The 21,940-nt window shown below is 37.0% G+C and overlaps 3 protein-coding genes across 3 annotated transcripts in view; 2 read left to right on the top strand and 1 right to left on the bottom strand.

Moving 5' to 3' along the window:
- LOC134853964 (AH receptor-interacting protein-like) overlaps positions 1-21,940 on the bottom strand; it is a 567,995-nt gene that overhangs the window by 117,017 nt on the left and 429,038 nt on the right. The gene's annotated exons all lie outside the window — the stretch shown is intronic.
- Positions 1-21,940, top strand: part of LOC134853965 (probable caffeoyl-CoA O-methyltransferase 2) — a 166,687-nt gene that overhangs the window by 24,302 nt on the left and 120,445 nt on the right. The window lies entirely within an intron of this gene.
- LOC134854690 (sodium/hydrogen exchanger 1-like) overlaps positions 1-21,940 on the top strand; it is a 40,060-nt gene that overhangs the window by 3,059 nt on the left and 15,061 nt on the right. The window contains exons 2-10 of the mRNA XM_063871045.1: positions 653-698; positions 1,108-1,215; positions 3,424-3,505; positions 3,581-3,608; positions 3,848-3,960; positions 4,631-4,777; positions 5,350-5,461; positions 19,008-19,089; positions 19,370-19,465. Of these exons, the coding sequence (XP_063727115.1) occupies positions 653-698; positions 1,108-1,215; positions 3,424-3,505; positions 3,581-3,608; positions 3,848-3,960; positions 4,631-4,777; positions 5,350-5,461; positions 19,008-19,089; positions 19,370-19,465 (814 nt within the window). The remainder of the gene's footprint in view (positions 1-652; positions 699-1,107; positions 1,216-3,423; positions 3,506-3,580; positions 3,609-3,847; positions 3,961-4,630; positions 4,778-5,349; positions 5,462-19,007; positions 19,090-19,369; positions 19,466-21,940) is intronic.

Raw genomic sequence — 21,940 nt, 5'->3', positions numbered from 1 at the left:
TTGTTCTTAAGACCTACAGCGACAGCTAATAATTTAACATGGGTTTCTGACCGAGCCAGTTGAAACATACCACAACTGAAATAGCGCACAGACAAATTCGTCAAATACACTTCAGCCATTTACAAATTCAGATAATACAGCAGAGAATGGTATCCAGCGAACTTTCGTAAATTTTGTTTGGGGTTTGAAGTTTTTATTTTGAGCTCTTTTTAAATTTGAGCTCTTTTCAAATTTGAGCTTAAGACAAAAATACTTTCGATTGATGTAAAAAAAATTGTCAAAAAAGGCTAGTTGAAAAAAAAATCAAACAAAATTTGTCTGGAGGAAAAAACCACCCCGAGCACAAATATTTGGTCACTGTCTTCGAAATTCAGAACAATCAGGTGCTCATTTTGGACGATAGAAATTTTCTTGGATGCCTAGTTGATTTGCGGTTCCTAACACTGGCTTGGTTATCTCGTGAATTGTTTCTTTTCTGATGGGATTTCAGAAAAGAATGCACTAAATTCACTTCTAATTGGCAGATTTTGTTCAATGTTTTTTACCATTTAAAAATAATGTTTCTGAACTCTCAATTTAAACACCTGCCTAATATGGAGGAGAAATAAAAAACAAAAAGAGCAGGAGTAAGAAATCACTGTTTCTGTTTCAGGGTTCCATAGGGCTGCTTATCTCTCTTCGATTTTTCCTGAATCTTGGTAAGTTGGTGTAATCCATCAAATGATAAAGCAAATAATGTGATTTTTATACAAGATAATATGGCTGCTTTATCGTGTTCATAGACGTAAAGCGTATTTTGGAAAAGACTTATGCACGTGATAATCCACAAAATTTCATTCAAAAACGCATCATAAACTCATATTTTTCTTTCTAAACTTGATTTGACTTTTGCATAACTTTTACGAAATAATATATTGTGAATACAGGTAGATCAATTACATAACAATTTGCTAAGTAAGTATTTACTAATAGGTAATTGATTATGAATACACACAGATCAATTATAAAAAAAAATTTTTAAATTATATAACATTTAAAATTTTTTTTTTATTGTTGTCAACTTGAATACAAGTAAGTTGGTGTTGATGTTGTGTGTTTGTTGTCTAGTCTGCTGATTGTGGTGGGTGTGTTTTTGAGTCTGGTGGTCCACTGGACAGGTGCACACAATGACTTCGTCTTCCATCCCACTACCTTCTTCTTGTACTTACTGCCCCCGTGAGTAATCATCATTTTAGAGCAGTCATTAAATGATTTACTCGTGAGTCACTGTTTTTGTATATTCGTGAGTCACCATTTTTGTATATTCGCGAGTCACCATTTTTGTATATTCGTGAGGTACCCTTCTTGTATATTCGTGAGTCACCATTTTTGTATAGTCGCAAATCACCATTTTTGTATATTCGTGAGTCACCATTTTTGTATATTCGTGAGTCACCATTTTTGTATATTCGTAAGTCGCCGTTTTTGTATATTCGTGAGGTACCCTTCTTGTATATTCGTGAGTCACCATTTTTGTATATTCGTAAGTCGCCGTTTTTGTATATTCGTGAGGTACCCTTCTTGTATATTCGTGAGTCATCATTTTTGTATATTCGTAAGTCGCCGTTTTTGTATATTCGTGAGGTACCCTTCTTGTATATTCGTGAGTCACCATTTTTGTATATTCGTAAGTCGCCGTTTTTGTATATTCGTGAGGTACCCTTCTTGTATATTCGTGAGTCATCATTTTTGTATATTCGTGAGTCACCCTTTTTGTATATTCGTGAGTCACTCTTTTTGTATATTCGTGAGTCAAACTTTTTATAAATTCGTGTCACCGTTTTTGTATATTCGTGAGTCACTCTTTTTGTATATTCGTGAGTCGCCGTTTTTGTATATTCGCGAGTCACTGCTGAAAGTTGGGAGAAACTTTTCTTCGGGTCTGTTTTGTTGGCTACAGACCCGAAAATAATCCAGAATAGAACAAAGTGATATATGATATATCATATTTAAGACTTTACGGTCGTGATTCGGACTGCATCAAAAATTTTCTAAGCTCAGTGTTGAGAAAAATTGGTTTCAGTTTTCGTTTTTCAGTCTAATTTCGAGCGACAAAGCGAGTGAGTAGAGATAGAGATTGTAAAGCGTATACATTAAGCTATTTTTTGAATTAATAGCTTTAAAAAGCAGCGGTGTAGTTAAATTGGGAAAAAAGAAAACGTTTTTGAATATTTTCGAGTTTTTCTGAAAAAATTTGTGCAAAATTTTCAAATAAACTGCAAAGTAATTGAAGTTTAGTGAAACCAGTAATAGTTTTTTCTTGTTAAGTTTTGCCGATTTCCTCCCTGTACGCAGAAAAGCAGAATTTTTAACAAAAAAATTGCGGTTTTTGCGTTTTGAATTTTTAGTTTTAAGACCGTTTTTGGTACAGCTATAACTCAATACAAAACAATTACTCATTTCCTAAAGGCAGCGGAAACTTATATGAAAACAGAGATCTTGCTAACTATCCTCTCCTTATGGTGACTAAGAAATTGATAACCCTTGTAACAAATCGCCCTCCCCCCTTAGACTGGGGGAATTCGATAATTGGGATAAAAATTCGACATTTTTTATTCGACAAAAATTAAGAAAGATTTAGTCTAAAAATTGCCTAAACTTTTTGGTTTCTCAATTCAGGCAAAGATTAATTTTTTTGTCTAATCATCAAAAGGATCCTAAAACTAAAAAGTAGAAAACTCATCAAAATTCATGCGAGATTGATAGTTGATGATAAAAAAATTCATATTCCCGTGACTTGTCAGATCTTCATGTTTTCAATTCGCTATTTACAAAAATCCATGGAATGGGAAGCTCAAATGATTATTTAGGTTATTTCAAAAATTCTGCTAATTAATGAAATTTTTTGTAAGTAGTCAAAATAAGGAAACTTAGTCAAATTTTCTCATTGATTTTTGTTGTGGATTTTGTTGACCTAATGGATGGTAACAATCCTCACTTTAGATTTTCCTCTCTCAGTTTACTGAAAACTGACATTATCTAAACAAAAATGTGACCATATTTATAGCAAATCGTGTTGTTGAAAACATAATTACAAAATTTTTGAATTTAACTCATCCCGAGAGATTTTTCAATTATGAGACATGGACTTCGATTTAAACCATTTAATTTATGGGTACGGATGCTCCCTTTAGAAGTTTCTGAAAAATCTAAAATTGATTTATAAATTTATGAATGAATTTCGTTACTTTCTTTTAAGTTTTCTTCAAAATTTCGAACAAAATCATATCATTGGTAATAATAGGAGTACGACTCACTTTTTTTACTAATAGTTTTCAGGATACAACCAAAATGAGAAACGGACTTCGATTTAAACCAATTAATTGCAGTCTTTGGTAATAATAGGAGTACGACTCATTTTTGTTTTTGACTCGTAAATTTCAGGATAATGCTTGAGGCTGCCTTTTGTCTCCACGACAGAGCTGTGTGGGAGAATCTGGGAACAATTCTTGTGTTCGCCTGTTTGGTAAGAGAAAATCCACCTAGAGCTTATTAAGAAGATTTCTATAATAGTTTTTCTAAATAATTTGTTCTTTTTCAGGGAACTGTTTTGAATACCTTCATCATCGGTTAAGTTAATTTTGACTTCATTCCGACTAGAAAATTGTAAGTTTTTGTTTAAAAAAAACAAAAATTTTCAGTTTTAGTAAAAGTTCCAATTTAGTGAAAATGGTTCCCTTTACGCACACAATTTATGCAAATTCTACAAGAAAAAGCATAAGAAAAAATAAAAATTATTGTTTATAAAAAACAGCGTAGTTGAAAACAACAAAAAAACTACTGCTCACACCTTTTTTCTTTATTATAGCACCAGTGTTGTTTCTGTTCAATGACGCGGGTGCATTCGGCCCTTTGGCCCAATTCGGTTTTGCGCAGTGTCTGCTCTTTGCCGCCCTCATCTCCGCCGTCGATCCTGTGGCAGTAAGTATAGCCTCTTGCATTCAACCGCGATCTTCTTGAATCGTAACGACTACGCCTGGGACGGCTAAGGCCAAGGATCGAGCTCGGCCAGGACCTGTTTTTTTTTCAAACTGAAGACATTTCGTGCTCACTTTTTTATCTGCTCATTTTTCTATTTGCTCATTGTTTTTAAAAAAAATTACAATGAACACGAGCCATTGAAGTTTCAAGTCCATACTTCATCTATTAAAAAAGACGGATCTTATTCAGTCACAAGCTGTCCCCCCCCTCCCCCGCCTCCTCGCCCAATCAAACGTAAACACGAGTTTAATGGTGTCACCAGTAGTTTTACATGGTTCTGTTTTCAGGCGACCATTAGGACAATTAAGGTTTGAGCAACAATTGTAACCACTGAACTTCCTAGTCGAAAAGTTCTTACATTAAGAAGCAATGATTTTGGACCGTTAAAAATTTATATAGGTAGTGTGGTATCAATTGATATTGCAAGGCACAACAACCAAACTTCCATTCCTTACCGGGTGTGGGATCCGCTATGCAATGCTCCACGGAACTATTTATCAATGAAGCCTAAATAAATTTTCTTGCGACAAACATAGCGCTTCTAATTGCGACGAATCGTCGCTGGCGACCAGTTATAGTCCAGTCCAGTGTTATTTCGAAGTCGTTCCAGGTGCTGGCCATTTTTGAGGAAATCAACGTTAACAGTGCCCTCTACTTCCTGGTGTTCGGGGAGTCCCTACTGAATGATGCAGTCACTGTGGTTCTATACCGTATGATGGAGGTGTTTGTAGTCATGCCCCAAATACTACCCAAGGAGGCAAGTCATTGACATAACTATGAACATCAAAATACTATGACCTATTTTGAAATAATTATGGTTGAATCCGAATATAGTATGGCTAAAATTTTGAAATACTATCAGAGTCAAGAGCAAGCTAGGAGGGGAGGGATGACGGGTTGTCTTTTTCCTTCAGGAAATCCACCTCTTTACCATCCAAAGAAAACAACTTTCGGCCAAAACGTTCCAAAAACAAAAAGTTGCCAAATACGGCTTTTACGCCTGTTAATTTTAATATGGCACGCGTCTCAAAACTATTTTTTTTTTTTGCAAAATAGGAGCTCATAGTGTTTTTGGAGACATCGGATACTCAATGTTTGACAACCTAAAGTTTCGAAATTTGTTTGAAAATTGCCCCTTCGCAAAATTTCACTTTTCAACACGGTATTATAATTGTGCAACTGAAACCAGCGGTCAAATTTTGATTGGAAATTTTGCACTAAGACAATAGATTGAATTGTTTCCATGAACACATTCAAAATAGATTTTGATGAATTTCAGTGGAAAATACCCGCTTTTGGACAAAATCTATTCTGTTTTTTTTTCTTCAGATCTTCAAAGGCTTCTGTTCCTTCTTCATCGTCAGTTTCGGAGGAGTGCTGATTGGACTTGGCTTCGGTGCTTTTACGTCTTACCTCACCAGATTCACCAACCACGTCAGAGGTTAGTGGCTTACGAATTTTTGTTCTCCTCCGCTGTATTCTGGCTTTGGTTGTTGCGAGAAGGGAGCTGAGCTGGATGGGGGTAGGACGACGGTGTTCAAAAAACATGGTTTAGTTTGAGAATTCTAGTCAATTTTTCGGTTGGTCAAATAAGTAGCTAAGAAACCTGACAAATAATTCAAAGTTACCAAACTTAACGAAATTTAACGAAAGATTTTACGAAAGATTTTTTCTCGCCTTTGAATTTTTGGTTGTTCAAAAAAGACTCTAATTTCGTTGTTACGAATCTCGCTGGACAAAAACGTAGCCAAGGATTGAGTTTACGGAAAGTTGCTATTGGCTTAATGTGGCTGTTTAAGAGGCAAAGAGGAAGTTACATTGAATGAAAGCTACTGTGAAGCCTACAGCGGACAAAAAGTTGTTGTTGAAAAATGCTATTAACCCCACGACAACCAACCTTTGCATTTTTATTTTTTCGCGAGTTACATGCAGAAATTATCCCAAAACGCTCTAAAATGATTCTGAACGCATAAGAGTGAATCTACAAAACAACGCAAGAAGTCTATATATTCAAGTCGAAGCGAAGAACTAGCCATCATGTTTTTAAAAATGAATATTGCGTTGGACAAGAGTTATGGCCGCGAAACCACTTGTTGTATAGTGCTAAAACAGTTCGTGAGAGTTTCATTTCTAAGTGTCAATCAATTGTCAAACGTGGTGATAATTAATCTATTAGCAGGTGTTGCCCTTGGTATTGTCTGTCACCCTGGGTTGACCTATACGATCACTCTTATTGTTAACTTTGTGAGGTTAAGTTGCTTATCATTGGAATTTACATATTGACTGATCAACGTTTTCAACACACTTTTTGGGAAAAAATCTTAAGTTTAGATAAAACCACCGTATAGTTGTCCAAAAACATTGCAAAGATCCAGTTATGTGAACGCCAAAAGTCTAGATGTATGGGCTGCTCTTCAAAAAATGGACCATCAGTACAACTTGGGCAAGTTTTTGTGACATGGGCATGGAAGATTTGTTGTTTTGGAGCCAAATCAAAGCATGAAAAGTAATTGGTATTGACATACATAAGACGACGATGTATATGCCCAAGTTTTCTTCGCATGTACACTAATGGAGCTGGCGTAAATCAAAATGGCCGAGCTCCCTGTGCTAGGTCCAGCTTTGTTGTCCAAAAGCAACAAAAGCTAGGTATCAGACTTTTAGAGTGGATGGGACAAACAGCTGATTGCAACTGCATTAGTAATTTTTTGATTTTTTACCGGCAGTCGGAAGAATTGAAAAATTACTTGATCCGACGTCAAACAAGGATGAGCATTTATGAGTAGTTTGAAGCTGATGGTTGATATAAGCTAACAAAACATTTTATTTCCTGTTATTCCCTAAGACTTGTATTTTTTGCGACAAGGTTTCCACAGCAAGAGCGTTTCTGAAAACAGTGGTCATATACTGGCTTTTTACGCCATCAAAACGCCCTAAAAACAGTCATGGACAAAATCATAAGCCTTACTTATAATATTTTTTGTCTCAAAAATTGTTGGCCAACCGCGCATCGCGTATCAACCCTTTTTTACAAAGAAACTATGCCACCTGTGATTTTCTGTGTCAAAAATTTCTGCTCCTGTTACTGAAAATTGATCTCATTCAGCCCTTTTTCCTAGAAGTTAGGCTCATCCAGCTGCATACTGGAAGAACAAAGACCAAAAACTGAGCCTGATTTGTTAATAATTGGGCTCAATAAGTCCCTCGAAAAAATTGGATTTATTCAGCTCATTCTGAGAAATTCAGTGCCATAATTGGGCTAACGTTCCTTAAAGTTGGTTTCAATCAGCTCTATTCTGAGAAATTCAGGGCCATAATTGGGCTCACGTTCGTTAAAATTGGGTTCATTCAGCTCTATTCTGAGAAATTCAGTGCCATAATTGGGCTCACGTTCGTTAAAATTGGGTTCATTCAGCTCTATTCTGAGAAATTCAGAGCCATAATTGGGCTGAAGTTCCTTAAAGCTGGTTTCAATCAGCTCTATTCTGAGAAATTCAGGGCCATAATTGGGCTAACGTTCCTTAAAGTTGGTTTCAATCAGCTCTATTCTGATAAATTCAGTGCCATAATTGGGCTAACGTTCCTTAAAGTTGGTTTCAATCAGCTGTATTCTGAGAAATTCAGGGCCATAATTGGGCTCACGTTCGTTAAAATTGGGTTCATTCAGCTCTATTCTGAGAAATTCAGTGCCATAATTGGGCTCACGTTCGTTAAAAATGGGTTCATTCAGCTCTATTCTGAGAAATTCAGAGCCATAATTGGGCTCAAGTTCCCTAAAGTTGATTTCAATCATCTCTATTCTGAGAAATTCTGGTCCATGATTGGGCTCACGTTCGTTAAAATTGGGTTCATTCAGCTCTATTCTGAGAAATTCAGTGCCATAATTGGGCTAACGTTTCTTAAAGTTGGTTTCAATCAGCTCTATTCTGAGAAATTCAGGGCCATAATTGGGCTCACGTTCGTTAAATTTGGGTTCACTTAGCTCTATTCTGAGAAATTCAGAGCCATAATTGGGCTCATGTTCCTAAAAGTTGGTTTCAATCAGCTCTATTCTGGGAAATTCAGGGCCATAATTGGGCTCACGTTCGTTAAAATTGTGTTCATTTAGCTCTGTTCTGAGAAATTCAGAGCCATAATTGGGCTCACGTTCGTTAAAATTGGGTTCATTCAGCTCTATTTTGAGAAATTCAGTGCCATAATTGGGCTAACGTTTCTTAAAGTTGGTTTCAATCAGCTCTATTCTGAGAAATTCAGGGCCATAATTGGGCTCAAGTTCCTTAAAGTTGATTTCAATCATCTCTATTCTGAGAAATTCAGGGCCATGATTGGGCTCACGTTCGTTAAAACTGGGTTCATTCAGCTCTATTCTGAGAAATTCAGTGCCATAATTGGGCTAACGTTTCTTAAAGTTGGTTTCAATCAGCTCTATTCTGAGAAATTCAGGGCCATAATTGGGCTCATGTTCGTTAAAATTGGGTTCATTCAGCTCTATTCTGAGAAATTCAGTGCCAAATTTGGGCTCACGTTTGTTTAAATTGGGTTCATTCAGCTCTATTCTGAGAAATTCAGAGCCATAATTGGGCTCATGTTCCTTAAAGTTGGTTTCAGTCAGCTCTATTCTGAGAAATTCAGTGCCATAATTGGGCTCACGTTCGTTAAAATTGGGTTCATTCAGCTCTATTCTGAGAAATTCAGAGCCATAATTGGGCTCAAGTTCCCTAAAGTTGATTTCAATCATCTCTATTCTGAGAAATTCAGGTCCATGATTGGGCTCACGTTCGTTAAAATTGGGTTCATTCAGCTCTATTCTGAGAAATTCAGTGCCATAATTGGGCTAACGTTTCTTAAAGTTGGTTTCAATCAGCTCTATTCTGAGAAATTCAGGGCCATAATTGGGCTCACGTTCGTTAAATTTGGGTTCACTTAGCTCTATTCTGAGAAATTCAGAGCCATAATTGGGCTCATGTTCCTAAAAGTTGGTTTCAATCAGCTCTATTCTGGGAAATTCAGGGCCATAATTGGGCTCACGTTCGTTAAAATTGTGTTCATTTAGCTCTGTTCTGAGAAATTCAGAGCCATAATTGGGCTCACGTTCGTTAAAATTGGGTTCATTCAGCTCTATTTTGAGAAATTCAGTGCCATAATTGGGCTAACGTTTCTTAAAGTTGGTTTCAATCAGCTCTATTCTGAGAAATTCAGGGCCATAATTGGGCTCAAGTTCCTTAAAGTTGATTTCAATCATCTCTATTCTGAGAAATTCAGGGCCATGATTGGGCTCACGTTCGTTAAAACTGGGTTCATTCAGCTCTATTCTGAGAAATTCAGTGCCATAATTGGGCTAACGTTTCTTAAAGTTGGTTTCAATCAGCTCTATTCTGAGAAATTCAGGGCCATAATTGGGCTCATGTTCGTTAAAATTGGGTTCATTCAGCTCTATTCTGAGAAATTCAGTGCCAAATTTGGGCTCACGTTTGTTTAAATTGGGTTCATTCAGCTCTATTCTGAGAAATTCAGAGCCATAATTGGGCTCATGTTCCTTAAAGTTGGTTTCAGTCAGCTCTATTCTGAGAAATTCAGTGCCATAATTGGGCTCACGTTCGTTAAAATTGGGTTCATTCAGCTCTATTCTGAGAAATTCAGTGCCATAATTGGGCTAACGTTCCTTAAAGTTGGTTTCAATCAGCTCTATTCTGAGAAACTCAGGGCCATAATTGGGCTAACGTTCCTTAAAGTTGGTTTCAATCAGCTCTGTTCTGAGTAATTCAGGGCCATAATTGGGCTCGCGTTCGTTAAAATTGGGTTCATTCAGCTCTATTCTGAGAAATTCAGAGCCATAATTGGGCTTATGTTCCTAAAAGTTGGTTTCAATCAGCTCTATTCTGAGAAATTCAGGCCCATAATTGGGCTCACGTTCGTTAAAATTGGGTTCATTTAGCTCTATTCTGAGAAAATTGGGTTCATTCAGCTCTATTCTGAGAAATTCAGAGCCATAATTGGGCTCATGTTCCTTAAAGTTGGTTTCAATCAGCTCTACTCTGAGAAATTCAGGGCCATAATTGGGCTCACGTTTGTTATAATTGGTTTCAATCAGCTCTATTCTGAGAAATTCAGGGCCATAATTGGGCTAACGTTCCTCAAAGTTGGTTTCAATCACCTCTATTCTGAGAAATTCAGGGCCATAATTGGGCTCACGTTAAATTTGGGTTCATTCAGCTCTATTCTGAGAAATTCAGAGCCATAATTTGGCTCTTGTTCCTTAAAATTGGTTATAATCAGCTCTATTCTGAGAAATTCAGGGCCATAATTGGGCTCTCGTTCGTTAAATTTGGGTTCATTCAGCTCTATTCTGAGAAATTCAGAGCCATAATTGGGCTAACGTTTCTTAAAGTTGGTTTCAATCAGCTCTATTCTGAGAAATTCAGGGCCATAATTGGGCTCACGTTCGTTAAAATTGGGTTCATTCAGCTCTATTCTGAGAAATTCAGGGCCATAATTGGGCTCACGTTCGTTAAATTTGGGTTCATTTAGCTCTATTTTGAGAAATTCAGAGCCATAATTGGGCTCATGTTCCTAAAAGTTGGTTTCAATCAGCTCTATTCTGGGAAATTCAGGGCCATAATTGGGCTCACGTTCGTTAAAATTGTGTTCATTTAGCTCTGTTCTGAGAAATTCAGAGCCATAATTGGTCTCACGTTCGTTAAAATTGGGTTCATTCAGCTCTATTCTGAGAAATTCAGTGCCATAATTGGGCTAACGTTTCTTAAAGTTGGTTTCAATCAGCTCTATTCTGAGAAATTCAGGGCCATAATTGGGCTCAAGTTCCTTAAAGTTGATTTCAATCATCTCTATTCTGAGAAATTCAGGGCCATGATTGGGCTCACGTTCGTTAAAATTGGGTTCATTCAGCTCTATTCTGACAAACTCAGTGCCATAATTGGGCTAACGTTTCTTAAAGTTGGTTTCAATCAGCTCTATTCTGAGAAATTCAGGGCCATAATTGGGCTCATGTTCGTTAAAATTGGGTTCATTCAGCTCTATTCTGAGAAATTCAGTGCCAAATTTGGGCTCACGTTCGTTAAAATTGGGTTCATTCAGCTCTATTCTGAGAAATTCAGAGCCATAATTGGGCTCATATTCCTTAAAGTTGGTTTCAGTCAGCTCTATTCTGAGAAATTCAGTGCCATAATTGGGCTCACGTTCGTTAAAATTGGGTTCATTCAACTCTATTCTGAGAAATTCAGGGCCATGATTGGGCTAACGTTCCTTAAAGTTGGTTTCAATCAGCTCTATTCTGAGAAATTCAGTGCCATAATTGGGCTAACGTTCCTTAAAGTTGGTTTCAATCAGCTCTATTCTGAGAAATTCAGTGCCATAATTGGGCTAACGTTCCTTAAAGTTGGTTTCAATCAGCTGTATTCTGAGAAATTCAGAGCCATAATTGGGCTCATGTTCGTTAAAATTGGGTTCATTCAGCTCTATTCTGAGAAATTCAGTGCCATAATTGGGCTAACGTTCCATAAAGTTGGTTTCAATCAGCTCTATTCTGAAAAACTCAGGGCCATAATTGGGCTAACGTTCCTTAAAGTTGGTTTCAATCAGCTCTGTTCTGAGTAGTTCAGAGCAATAATTGGGCTCATGTTCCTAAAAGTTGGTTTCAATCAGCTCTATTCTGAGAAATTCAGGTCAGGCCCATAATTGGGCTCATGTTCGTTAAAATTGGGTTCATTTAGCTCTATTCTGAGAAAATTGGGTTCATTCATTTCTATTCTGAGAAATTCAGAGCCATAATTGGGCTCATGTTCCTTAAAGTTGGTTTCAATCAGCTCTACTCTGAGAAATTCAGGGCCATAATTGGGCTCACGTTCGTTAAAATTGGGTTCATTCAGCTCTATTCTGAGAAATTCAGGGCCATAATTGGGCTCACGTTCGTTAAATTTGGGTTCATTCAGCTCTATTCTGAGAAATTCAGAGCCATAATTGGGCTCATGTTCCTAAAAGTTGGTTTCAATCAGCTCTATTCTGGGAAATTCAGGGCCATAATTGGGCTCACGTTCGTTAAAATTGTGTTCATTTAGCTCTGTTCTGAGAAATTCAGAGCCATAATTGGGCTCACGTTTCTTAAAGTTGGTTTCAATCAGCTCTATTCTGAGAAATTCAGGGCCATAATTGGGCTCAAGTTCTTTAAAGTTGGTTTCAATCAGCTCTATTCTGAGAAATTCAGGGCCATAATTGGGCTCATGATCGTTAAAATTGGGTTCATTCAGCTCTATTCTGAGAAATTCAGTGCCAAATTTGGGCTCACGTTCGTTAAAAATGGGTTCATTCAGCTCTATTCTGAGAAATTCAGAGCCATAATTGGGCTCATGTTCCTTAAAGTTGGTTTCACTCAGCTCTATTCTGAGAAATTCAGTGCCATAATTGGGCTCACGTTCGTTAAAATTGGGTTCATTCAGCTCTATTCTGAGAAATTCAGGGCCATGATTGGGCTCACGTTCGTTAAAATTGGGTTCATTCAGCTCTGTTCTGAGAAATTCAGTGCCATAATTGGGCTCATGTTCCTAAAAATTGGTTTCAATCAGCTCTATTCTGAGAAATTCAGGCCCATAATTGGGCTCACGTTCGTTAAAATTGGGTTCATTTAGCTCTATTCTGAGAAAATTGAGTTCATTCAGCTTTATTCTGAGAAATTCAGAGCCATAATTGGGCTCATGTTCCTTAAAGTTGGTTTCAATCAGCTCTACTCTGAGAAATTCAGGGCCATAATTGGGCTCACGTTCGTTAAAATTGGGTTCATTCAGCTCTATTCTGAGAAATTCAGGGCCATAATTGGGCTCACGTTCGTTAAATTTGGGTTCATTTAGCTCTATTCTGAGAAATTCAGAGCCATAATTGGGCTCATGTTCCTAAAAGTTGGTTTCAATCAGCTCTATTCTGGGAAATTCAGGGCCGTAATTGGGCTCACGTTCATTAAAATTGTGTTCATTTAGCTCTGTTCTGAGAAATTCAGAGCCATAATTGGGCTCACGTTCGTTAAAATTGGGTTAATTCAGCTCTATTCTGAGAAATTTAGTGCCATAATTGGGCTAACGTTTCTTAAAGTTGGTTTCTATCAGCTCTATTCTGAGAAATTCAGGGCCATAATTGGGCTCAAGTTCCTTAAAGTTGATTTCAATCATCTCTATTCTGAGAAATTCAGGGCCATGATTGGGCTCACGTTCGTTAAAATTGGGTTCATTCAGCTCTATTCTGAGAAATTCAGTGCCAAATTTGGGCTCACGTTCGTTAAAATTGGGTTCATTCAGCTCTATTCTGAGAAATTCAGTGCCATAATTGGGCTAACGTTTCTTAAAGTTGGTTTCAATCAGCTCTATTCTGAGAAATTCAGGGCCATAATTGGGCTCATGTTCGTTAAAATTGGGTTCATTCAGCTCTATTCTGAGAAATTCAGTGCCAAATTTGGGCTCACGTTCGTTAAAATTGGGTTCATTCAGCTCTATTCTGAGAAATTCAGAGCCATAATTGGGCTCATGTTCCTTAAAGTTGGTTTCAGTCAGCTCTATTCTGAGAAATTCAGTGCCAAAATTGGGCTCACGTTCGTTAAAATTGGGTTCATTCAGCTCTATTCTGAGAAATTCAGAGCCATGATTGGGCTCACGTTCGTTAAAATTGGGTTCATTCAGCTCTATTCTGAGAAATTCAGTGCCATAATTGGGCTAACGTTTCCTAAAGTTGGTTTCAATCAGCTCTATTCTGAAAAATTCAGGGCCATAAATGGGCTAACGTTCCTTAAAGTTGGTTTCAATCAGCTCTATTCTGAGAAATTCAGTGCCATAATTGGGCTAACGTTCCTTAAAGTTGGTTTCAATCAGCTGTATTCTGAGAAATTCAGAGCCATAATTGGGCTCATGTTCCTTAAAGTTGGTTTCAGTCAGCTCTATTCTGAGAAATTCAGTGCCATAATTGGGCTCACTTTCGTTAAAATTGGGTTCATTCAGCTCTATTCTGAGAAATTCAGTGCCATAATTGGGCTAACGTTCCTTAAAGTTGGTTTCAATCAGCTCTATTCTGAGAAACTCAGGGCCATAATTGGGCTAACGTTCCTTAAAGTTTGTTTCAATCAGCTCTGTTCTGAGTAATTCAGAGCCATAATTGGGCTCATGTTCCTAAAAGTTGGTTTCAATCAGCTCTATTCTGAGAAATTCAGGCCCATAATTGGGCTCACGTTCATTAAAATTGGGTTCATTTAGCTCTATTCTGAGAAAATTGAGTTCATTCAGCTCTATTCTGAGAAATTCAGAGCCATAATTGGGCTCATGTTCCTTAAAGTTGGTTTCAATCAGCTCTACTCTGAGAATTTCAGGGCCATAATTGGGCTCACGTTTGTTATAATTGGTTTCAATCAGCTCTATTCTGAGAAATTCAGGGCCATAATTGGGCTAACGTTCCTTAAAGTTGGTTTCAATCACCTCTATTCTGAGAAATTCAGGGCCATAATTGGGCTCACGTTAAAATTGGGTTCATTCAGCTCTATTCTGAGAAATTCAGAGCCATAATTTGGCTCTTGTTCCTTAAAATTGGTTTCAATCAGCTCTATTCTGAGAAATTCAGGGCCATAATTGGGCTCACGTTCGTTAAATTTGGGTTCATTCAGCTCTATTCTGAGAAATTCAGAGCCATAATTGGGCTCATGTTCCTTAAAATTGGTTTCAATCAGCTCTATTCTGAGAAATACAGGGCCATAATTGGGCTCACGTTCGTTAAAATTGGATTCATTCAGCTCTATTCTGAGAAATTCAGGGCCATAATTGGGCTCACGTTCGTTAAATTTGGGTTCATTCAGCTCTATTCTGAGAAATTCAGAGCCATAATTGGGCTCATATTCCAAAAAGTTGCTTTCAATCAGCTCTATTCTGGGAATATCAGGGCCATAATTGGGCTCACGTTCGTTAAAATTGTGTTCATTCAGCTCTATTCTGAGAAATTCAGAGCCATAATTGGGCTCATGTTCCTAAAAGTTGGTTTCAATCAGCTCTATTCTGGGAAATTCAGGGCCATAATTGGGCTCACGTTCCTTAAAGTTGGTTTCAATCACCTCTATTCTGAGAAATTCAGGGCCATAATTGGGCTCACGTTAAAATTGGGTTCATTCAGCTCTATTCTGAGAAATTCAGAGCCATAATTTGGCTCTTGTTCCTTAAAATTGGTTTCAATCAGCTCTATTCTGAGAAATTCAGGGCCATAATTGGGCTCACGTTCGTTAAATTTGGGTTCATTCAGCTCTATTCTGAGAAATTCAGAGCCATAATTGGGCTCATGTTCCTTAAAATTGGTTTCAATCAACTCTACTCTGAGAAATTCAGGGCCATAATTGGGCTCACGTTCGTTAAAATTGGGTTCATTCAGCTCTATTCTGAGAAATTCAGGGCCATAATTGGGCTCACGTTCGTTAAATTTGGGTTCATTCAGCTCTATTCTGAGAAATTCAGAGCCATAATTTGGCTCTTGTTCCTTAAAATTGGTTTCAATCAGCTCTATTCTGAGAAATTCAGGGCCATAATTGGGCTCACGTTCGTTAAATTTGGGTTCATTCAGCTCTATTCTGAGAAATTCAGAGCCATAATTGGGCTCATGTTCCTAAAAGTTGGTTTCAATCAGCTCTATTCTGGGAAATTCAGGGCCATAATTGGGCTCACGTTCGTTAAAATTGTGTTCATTTAGCTCTGTTCTGAGAAATTCAGAGCCATAATTTGGCTCTTGTTCCTTAAAATTGGTTTCAATCAGCTCTATTCTGAGAAATTCAGGGCCATAATTGGGCTCACGTTCGTTAAATTTGGTTTCAATCAGCTCTATTCTGAGAAATTCAGGCCCATAATTGGGCTCACGTTCATTAAAATTGGGTTCATTTAGCTCTATTCTGAGAAAATTGGGTTCATTCAGCTCTATTCTGAGAAATTCAGAGCCATAATTGGGCTCATGTTCCTTAAAGTTGGTTTCAATCAGCTCTACTCTGAGAAATTCAGGGCCATAATTGGGCTCACGTTTGTTATAATTGGTTTCAATCAGCTCTATTCTGAGAAATTCAGGGCCATAATTGGACTCACGTTAAAAATGGGTTAATTAAGCTCTATTCTGAGAAATTCAGAGCCATAATTTGGCTCTTGTTCCTTAAAATTGGTTTCAATCAGCTCTATTCTGAGAAATTCAGGGCCATAATTGGGCTCACGTTCGTTAAATTTGGGTTCATTCAGCTCTATTCTGAGAAATTCAGAGCCATAATTTGGCTCATGTTCCTTAAAATTGGTTTCAATCAGCTCTATTCTGAGAAATTCAGGGCCATAATTGGGCTCACGTTCGTTAAAATTGGGTTCATTCAGCTCTATTCTGAGAAATTCAGGGCCATAATTGGGCTCACGTTCGTTAAATTTGGGTTCCTTCAGCTCTATTCTGAGAAATTCAGAGCCATAATTGGGCTCATGTTCCTAAAAGTTGGTTTCAATCAGCTCTATTCTGGGAAATTCAGGGCCATAATTGGGCTCACGTTCGTTAAAATTGTGTTCATTTAGCTCTGTTCTGAGAAATTCAGAGCCATAATTTGGCTCTTGTTCCTTAAAATTGGTTTCAATCAGCTCTATTCTGAGAAATTCAGGGCCATAATTGGGCTCACGTTCGTTATAATTGGGTTCATTCAGCTATATTCTGAGAAATTCAGGGCCATAATTGGGCTCACGTTCGTTAAATTTATGTTCCTTCAGCTCTATTCTGAGAAATTCAGAGCCATAATTGGGCTCATGTTCCTAAAAGTTGGTTTCAATCAGCTCTATTCTGGGAAATTCAGGGCCATAATTGGGCTCACGTTCGTTAAAATTGTGTTCATTTAGCTCTGTTCTGAGAAATTCAGAGCCATAATTTGGCTCTTGTTCCTTAAAATTGGTTTCAATCAGCTCTATTCTAAGAAATTCAGGGCCATAATTGGGCTCACGTTCGTTAAATTTGGTTTCAATCAGCTCTATTCTGAGAAATTCAGGCCCATAATTGGGCTCACGTTCATTAAAATTGGGTTCATTTAGCTCTATTCTGAGAAAATTGGGTTCATTCAGCTCTATTCTGAGAAATTCAGAGCCATAATTGGGCTCATGTTCCATAAAGTTGGTTTCAATCAGCTCTACTCTGAGAAATTCAGGGCCATAATTGGGCTCACGTTTGTTATAATTGGTTTCAATCAGCTCTATTCTGAGAAATTCAGGGCCATAATTGGACTCACGTTAAAATTGGGTTCATTCAGCTCTATTCTGAGAAATTCAGAGCCATAATTTGGCTCTTGTTCCTTAAAATTGGTTTCAATCAGCTCTATTCTGAGAAACTCAGGGCCATAATTGGGCTCACGTTCGTTAAATTTGGGTTCATTCAGCTCTATTCTGAGAAATTCAGAGCCATAATTGGGCTCATGTTCCTTAAAATTGGTTTCAATCAGCTCTATTCTGAGAAATTCAGGGCCATAATTGGGCTCACGTTCGTTAAAATTGGGTTCATTCAGCTCTATTCTGAGAAATTCAGGGCCATAATTGGGCTCACGTTCGTTAAATTTGGGTTCCTTCAGCTCTATTCTGAGAAATTCAGAGCCATAATGGGGCTCATGTTCCTAAAAGTTGGTTTCAATCAGCTCTATTCTGGGAAATTCAGGGCCATAATTGGGCTCACGTTCGTTAAAATTGTGTTCATTTAGCTCTGTTCTGAGAAATTCAGAGCCATAATTTGGCTCTTGTTCCTTAAAATTGGTTTCAATCAGCTCTATTCTGAGAAATTCAGGGCCATAATTGGGCTCACGTTCGTTATAATTGGTTTCAATCACCTCTATTCTGAGAAATTCAGGGCCATAATTGGGCTAACGTTCCTTAAAGTTGGTTTCAATCAGCTCTATTCTGAGAAATTCAGGGCCATAATTGGGCTCAAGCTAAAATTGGGTTCATTCAGCTCTATTCTGAGAAATTCAGAGCCATAATTTGGCTCTTGTTCCTTAAAATTGGTTTCAATCAGCTCTATTCTGAGAAATTCAGGGCCATAATTGGGCTCACGTTTGTTAAAATTGGGTTCATTCAGCTCTATTCTGAGAAATTCAGGGCCATAATTGGGCTAACGTTCCTTAAAGTTGGTTTCAATCAGCCCTATTCTGAGAAATTCAGGGCCATAATTGGGCTCACGTTTGTTCAAATTGGGTTCATTCAGCTCTCTTCTGAGAAATTCAGAGCCATAATTGGGCTCATGTTCATAAAAGTTGGTTTCAATCAGCTCTATTCTGAGAAATTTGGGGCCATAATTGGGCTAACGTTCCTTAAAGTTGGTTTCAATCAGCTCTATTCTGAGAAATTCAGGGCCATAATTGGGCTAACGTTCCTTAAAGTTGGTTTGAATCAGCCCTATTCTGAGAAATTCAGGGCCATAATTGGGCTCATGTTTGTTAAAATTGGGTTCATTCAGCTCTATTCTGAGAAATTCAGTGCCATAATTGGGCCCACGTTCCTTAAAGTTGGTTTCAATCAGCTCTATTCTGAGAAATTCAGGGCCATAAATGGGCTCATGTTCCTTAAAGTTGGGGTCATTCAGCACCCTTCATGAAAAAAGAAGACCAAAAAATGGGGACAAATTTCAACCCAAACTAAAAGTCCCCACCCACCCGCCCCCCATTTCCATCGTATAAAAAGGTTTCTCAGTTGTTGAATCATAAAGGACGAACCATCAAAAGCGCTCTTTTCCAGTTTTCCCCTTTGATTTTTCTCAAAATGTTTTTCAAGGTTTACGAAAGTCTAATTAAAACCAATTTTAAAGTGCAATAAAACTTGTCAGCAAGAACAAGTGACAAGTTTTAAGACATTCCGTAGTGCAAATTGACGTATGAATTTTTTTCAAACAACTTGAAACTTTAATTCTACGATGGAGGCGGGAAATTGAAAAAGAGCCATAAATAAATTTCATTATATTTCATGTTTCAGTGGTGGAGCCTCTGATAGTGTTCTCAGGGGCCTATTTCTCCTATCTGTCGGCCGAGTGCTTCGAAATGTCAGGAATCATCTCGTTAGTGAAGCTTTTTATTTTTGTAAATAAAAATTAAAACCTTATTATAAGAAGATCTAAATATTTAATATTAAAAATATCAATTGGGTAACACCTGTTCTTTGCATGCAAGTCCCCTGTTGATTTTAACTGCTTCAATTCTTATGCGTAACAACACTGGCCGTATTTTTCCGAAAGCGCATTCGCCGCACTGTCGAAAAACTCCAATCTTTTCCAAATATGAAGCCTGTTTTGACAGGCATATTTCTGATATATTCTAGAATATTCTAATGTGTTCTAGAATAATCTGCTGTGGAATTGTGATCTCGCAGTATGCTTTCGCGAATATCTCCCGAAAGAGTCACACAGTAGTCGTCTGTTGCAGCAAACTTGTCAGGTCAGTTCAAGCGGACCAAAAAAACAGAATAAATTCAAAAAAATGTTTGAAGACTTGTCGATAAGGAGCGATGGTTTGAAACCGTATGTATGATGATTTGGTGCAAGTAACTACAAAAATTTTGGCTCCAAGTTCTTCAAAATTTAAAATTTTTTTATAAGCCTACAGAACAAATTTGCATTTTGCATCTACTGATCAAATTACTATTTATGAAATTGTCAATGCGTTAAATATAGATGCAAGCAATTGAAAAAATGAACGTTTTTTTTTGGTTTTTTGGATAAATGTCAACTTTCCGGTACTATTTAAATCTAAAATTTAGACTCTAAATAGTGGATAGTACGATAATCGAAAATCAAACAATTTAATTGGGGATTTATTCTTTTAATCTTAAGAAAAGACAGCATATAAAAAGTTGAATTTCTGAGGCTGAAATTCGAGGATAAAGGTAACCCCTCTTAAATCACGAGGGATATGCTTTAAAAAATTATAGAGAAAGGAGTCGGTTTAGAAAATGAGTAGGCCGTGAGTAATGCAGAAAATTATTTTTTTAAACAAATTACACTCAATTATTATCCATTATAGTGAGTTTTGAATGGATTGTCATCGATCTAAGTTTTTTGAAAAAACTGAATTAATATGGAAATGAAATCCGTTTCAAGTTCAGAAGTGTAATTAAAATCCATTATGATGTAATGAGTTTTTGCTACAAATTTTCATGGAAATCGAGCGCGGTTAGGGTCTAATATATTAGTCTCCCACCAAGGATATAAAAAATATACAAAAATCTTTGAATGAACACAAATTTGATCTTGAATTTGAATTAGTTTACCAGCTAGATATTTAAGGCAAAAGCTAAACTGTACGCCTTGAGGAAAATTGTATAGAGCAGTACTGATCATTATTATTTATATGCGAAATTTGCAAAATTGCACAAGCCTGTAAAAAAAAATGGCTTATCTGAGGATGAAGCACCGAATGGTGAAAAACATTAAACCAATCAAAATTGCGTCAAGATGTGACAAGATCAAATTCCTTGAACACTTTAGGCGGAAAACGAATCCAAGATCGAATTGAACCCAAGAACCGCGAGACGTTTTCACAATTATGAGGTATAACTAAATCCGCGGTCAAATAAATTCGAATTCAAGCAACCTATGTGTTCCGCACTAGATGCGAATAAAATTTTTTGTATCAAACTAAAGCTTTTATCCTTCAAACTGTCGTTTGAAAACATCTGACGTATTTTGTGATACAGTTTGAGGAGAATATGAAAACGGGAAGAACGTTGTAAATTTTTTCATAGATGAAGTCTCTGCCTCTTACGCAAAGTTAAGTGCAATATGATCGAGTCAAAATATTTAAAACACTGCTTGTATAAGAATGAAGCCTTGAATGTTCTCAGTGCTTTTCAGAGTATGTGAAGAACTGTTTGCTCAAAAAAATTTGATGCATTTTCAAAAAAAAAGAAAAAAAAATAGAATTTTTTTTGAGATTTTCTTAAATCGTTCCCATACGTCATTTAAAAGCAAATAGATAATTTCCCTCCTGGTAACCTACATTTGTTAATAATAGATTGTTTCAGCCAACTTTTTCCAAGACGGATTCAATCTCCGTTTACGCGTAAAAAGCACGAAATTCATCGCAGGGTGATTGTCCCAAACTAGCAATACTGGCCATCTTTAAACCCCCATTACTTTGCGAAAAATGATCACAGGTGAATTATGTTTCCAAATTTTAGCTCAGAACAACAATACTTTTTGGATGAACAAAAAAATCCGCCAAAATTGGCTAATCAAAAATTCAAAATTTGTCTAGAGAAAAACAACCACCCGAGCACAATTATTCCGCCAGTTTCTTTGAAACTAGGAACAATAACCGGGTTAGCTTGCTAATAACCGGCTTAACTTGCGCAATTGTTACTTCAAATTAATCCAAATTTTGATCCTAATTATTAGTTCTACGGAAAAAAATCGGAGATAAACGCATGTTAACGTTTTTAGGTCCGTGCATCGTTATCTGTCAGATATTATGAACAAATTCGTTGAAAAAATTTTGTGAAATTTTTGGAATTTTTGTGAAACAAAAACCACACCGAGGATCAACTTTCCCTCAATTATTTTAAAAGTCGGAATAAAATTATCTAATACTTTATTTTGCTTGTAGGGTGGCGGAAAATTACATTCTTAATCTTCATCTTTTTTCATTTCAGCAAAGAATGTGACAAAGAAACTATAAGCTATCTGAAATTCAATTTAACACGAGCTAATTTGATTTTAATTTGCTGCAAAGTGGCTCTAACACAAAAAACTTAATGAGTGCAAGACCTTCAAGAAATTTGAAACAGATAAGTTGGTGGTGAATTCACGTATGTTTCTACCGTTACAATTTGGCACGGGAAAAGTTGAAATGTGATTGTATGTTTAAACTTGACTAATATGAGGTACTTAAAATAAATCGAAAATTGTTTTGCAT

Source organism: Symsagittifera roscoffensis, chromosome 9 (assembly GCF_963678635.1).
Source record: "Symsagittifera roscoffensis chromosome 9, txSymRosc1.1, whole genome shotgun sequence".
Taxonomy (NCBI): domain Eukaryota; kingdom Metazoa; phylum Xenacoelomorpha; order Acoela; family Convolutidae; genus Symsagittifera; species Symsagittifera roscoffensis.
Note: the sequence above shows the minus strand (reverse complement) of the source record. Positions and strands in the feature narration are given on the sequence as shown.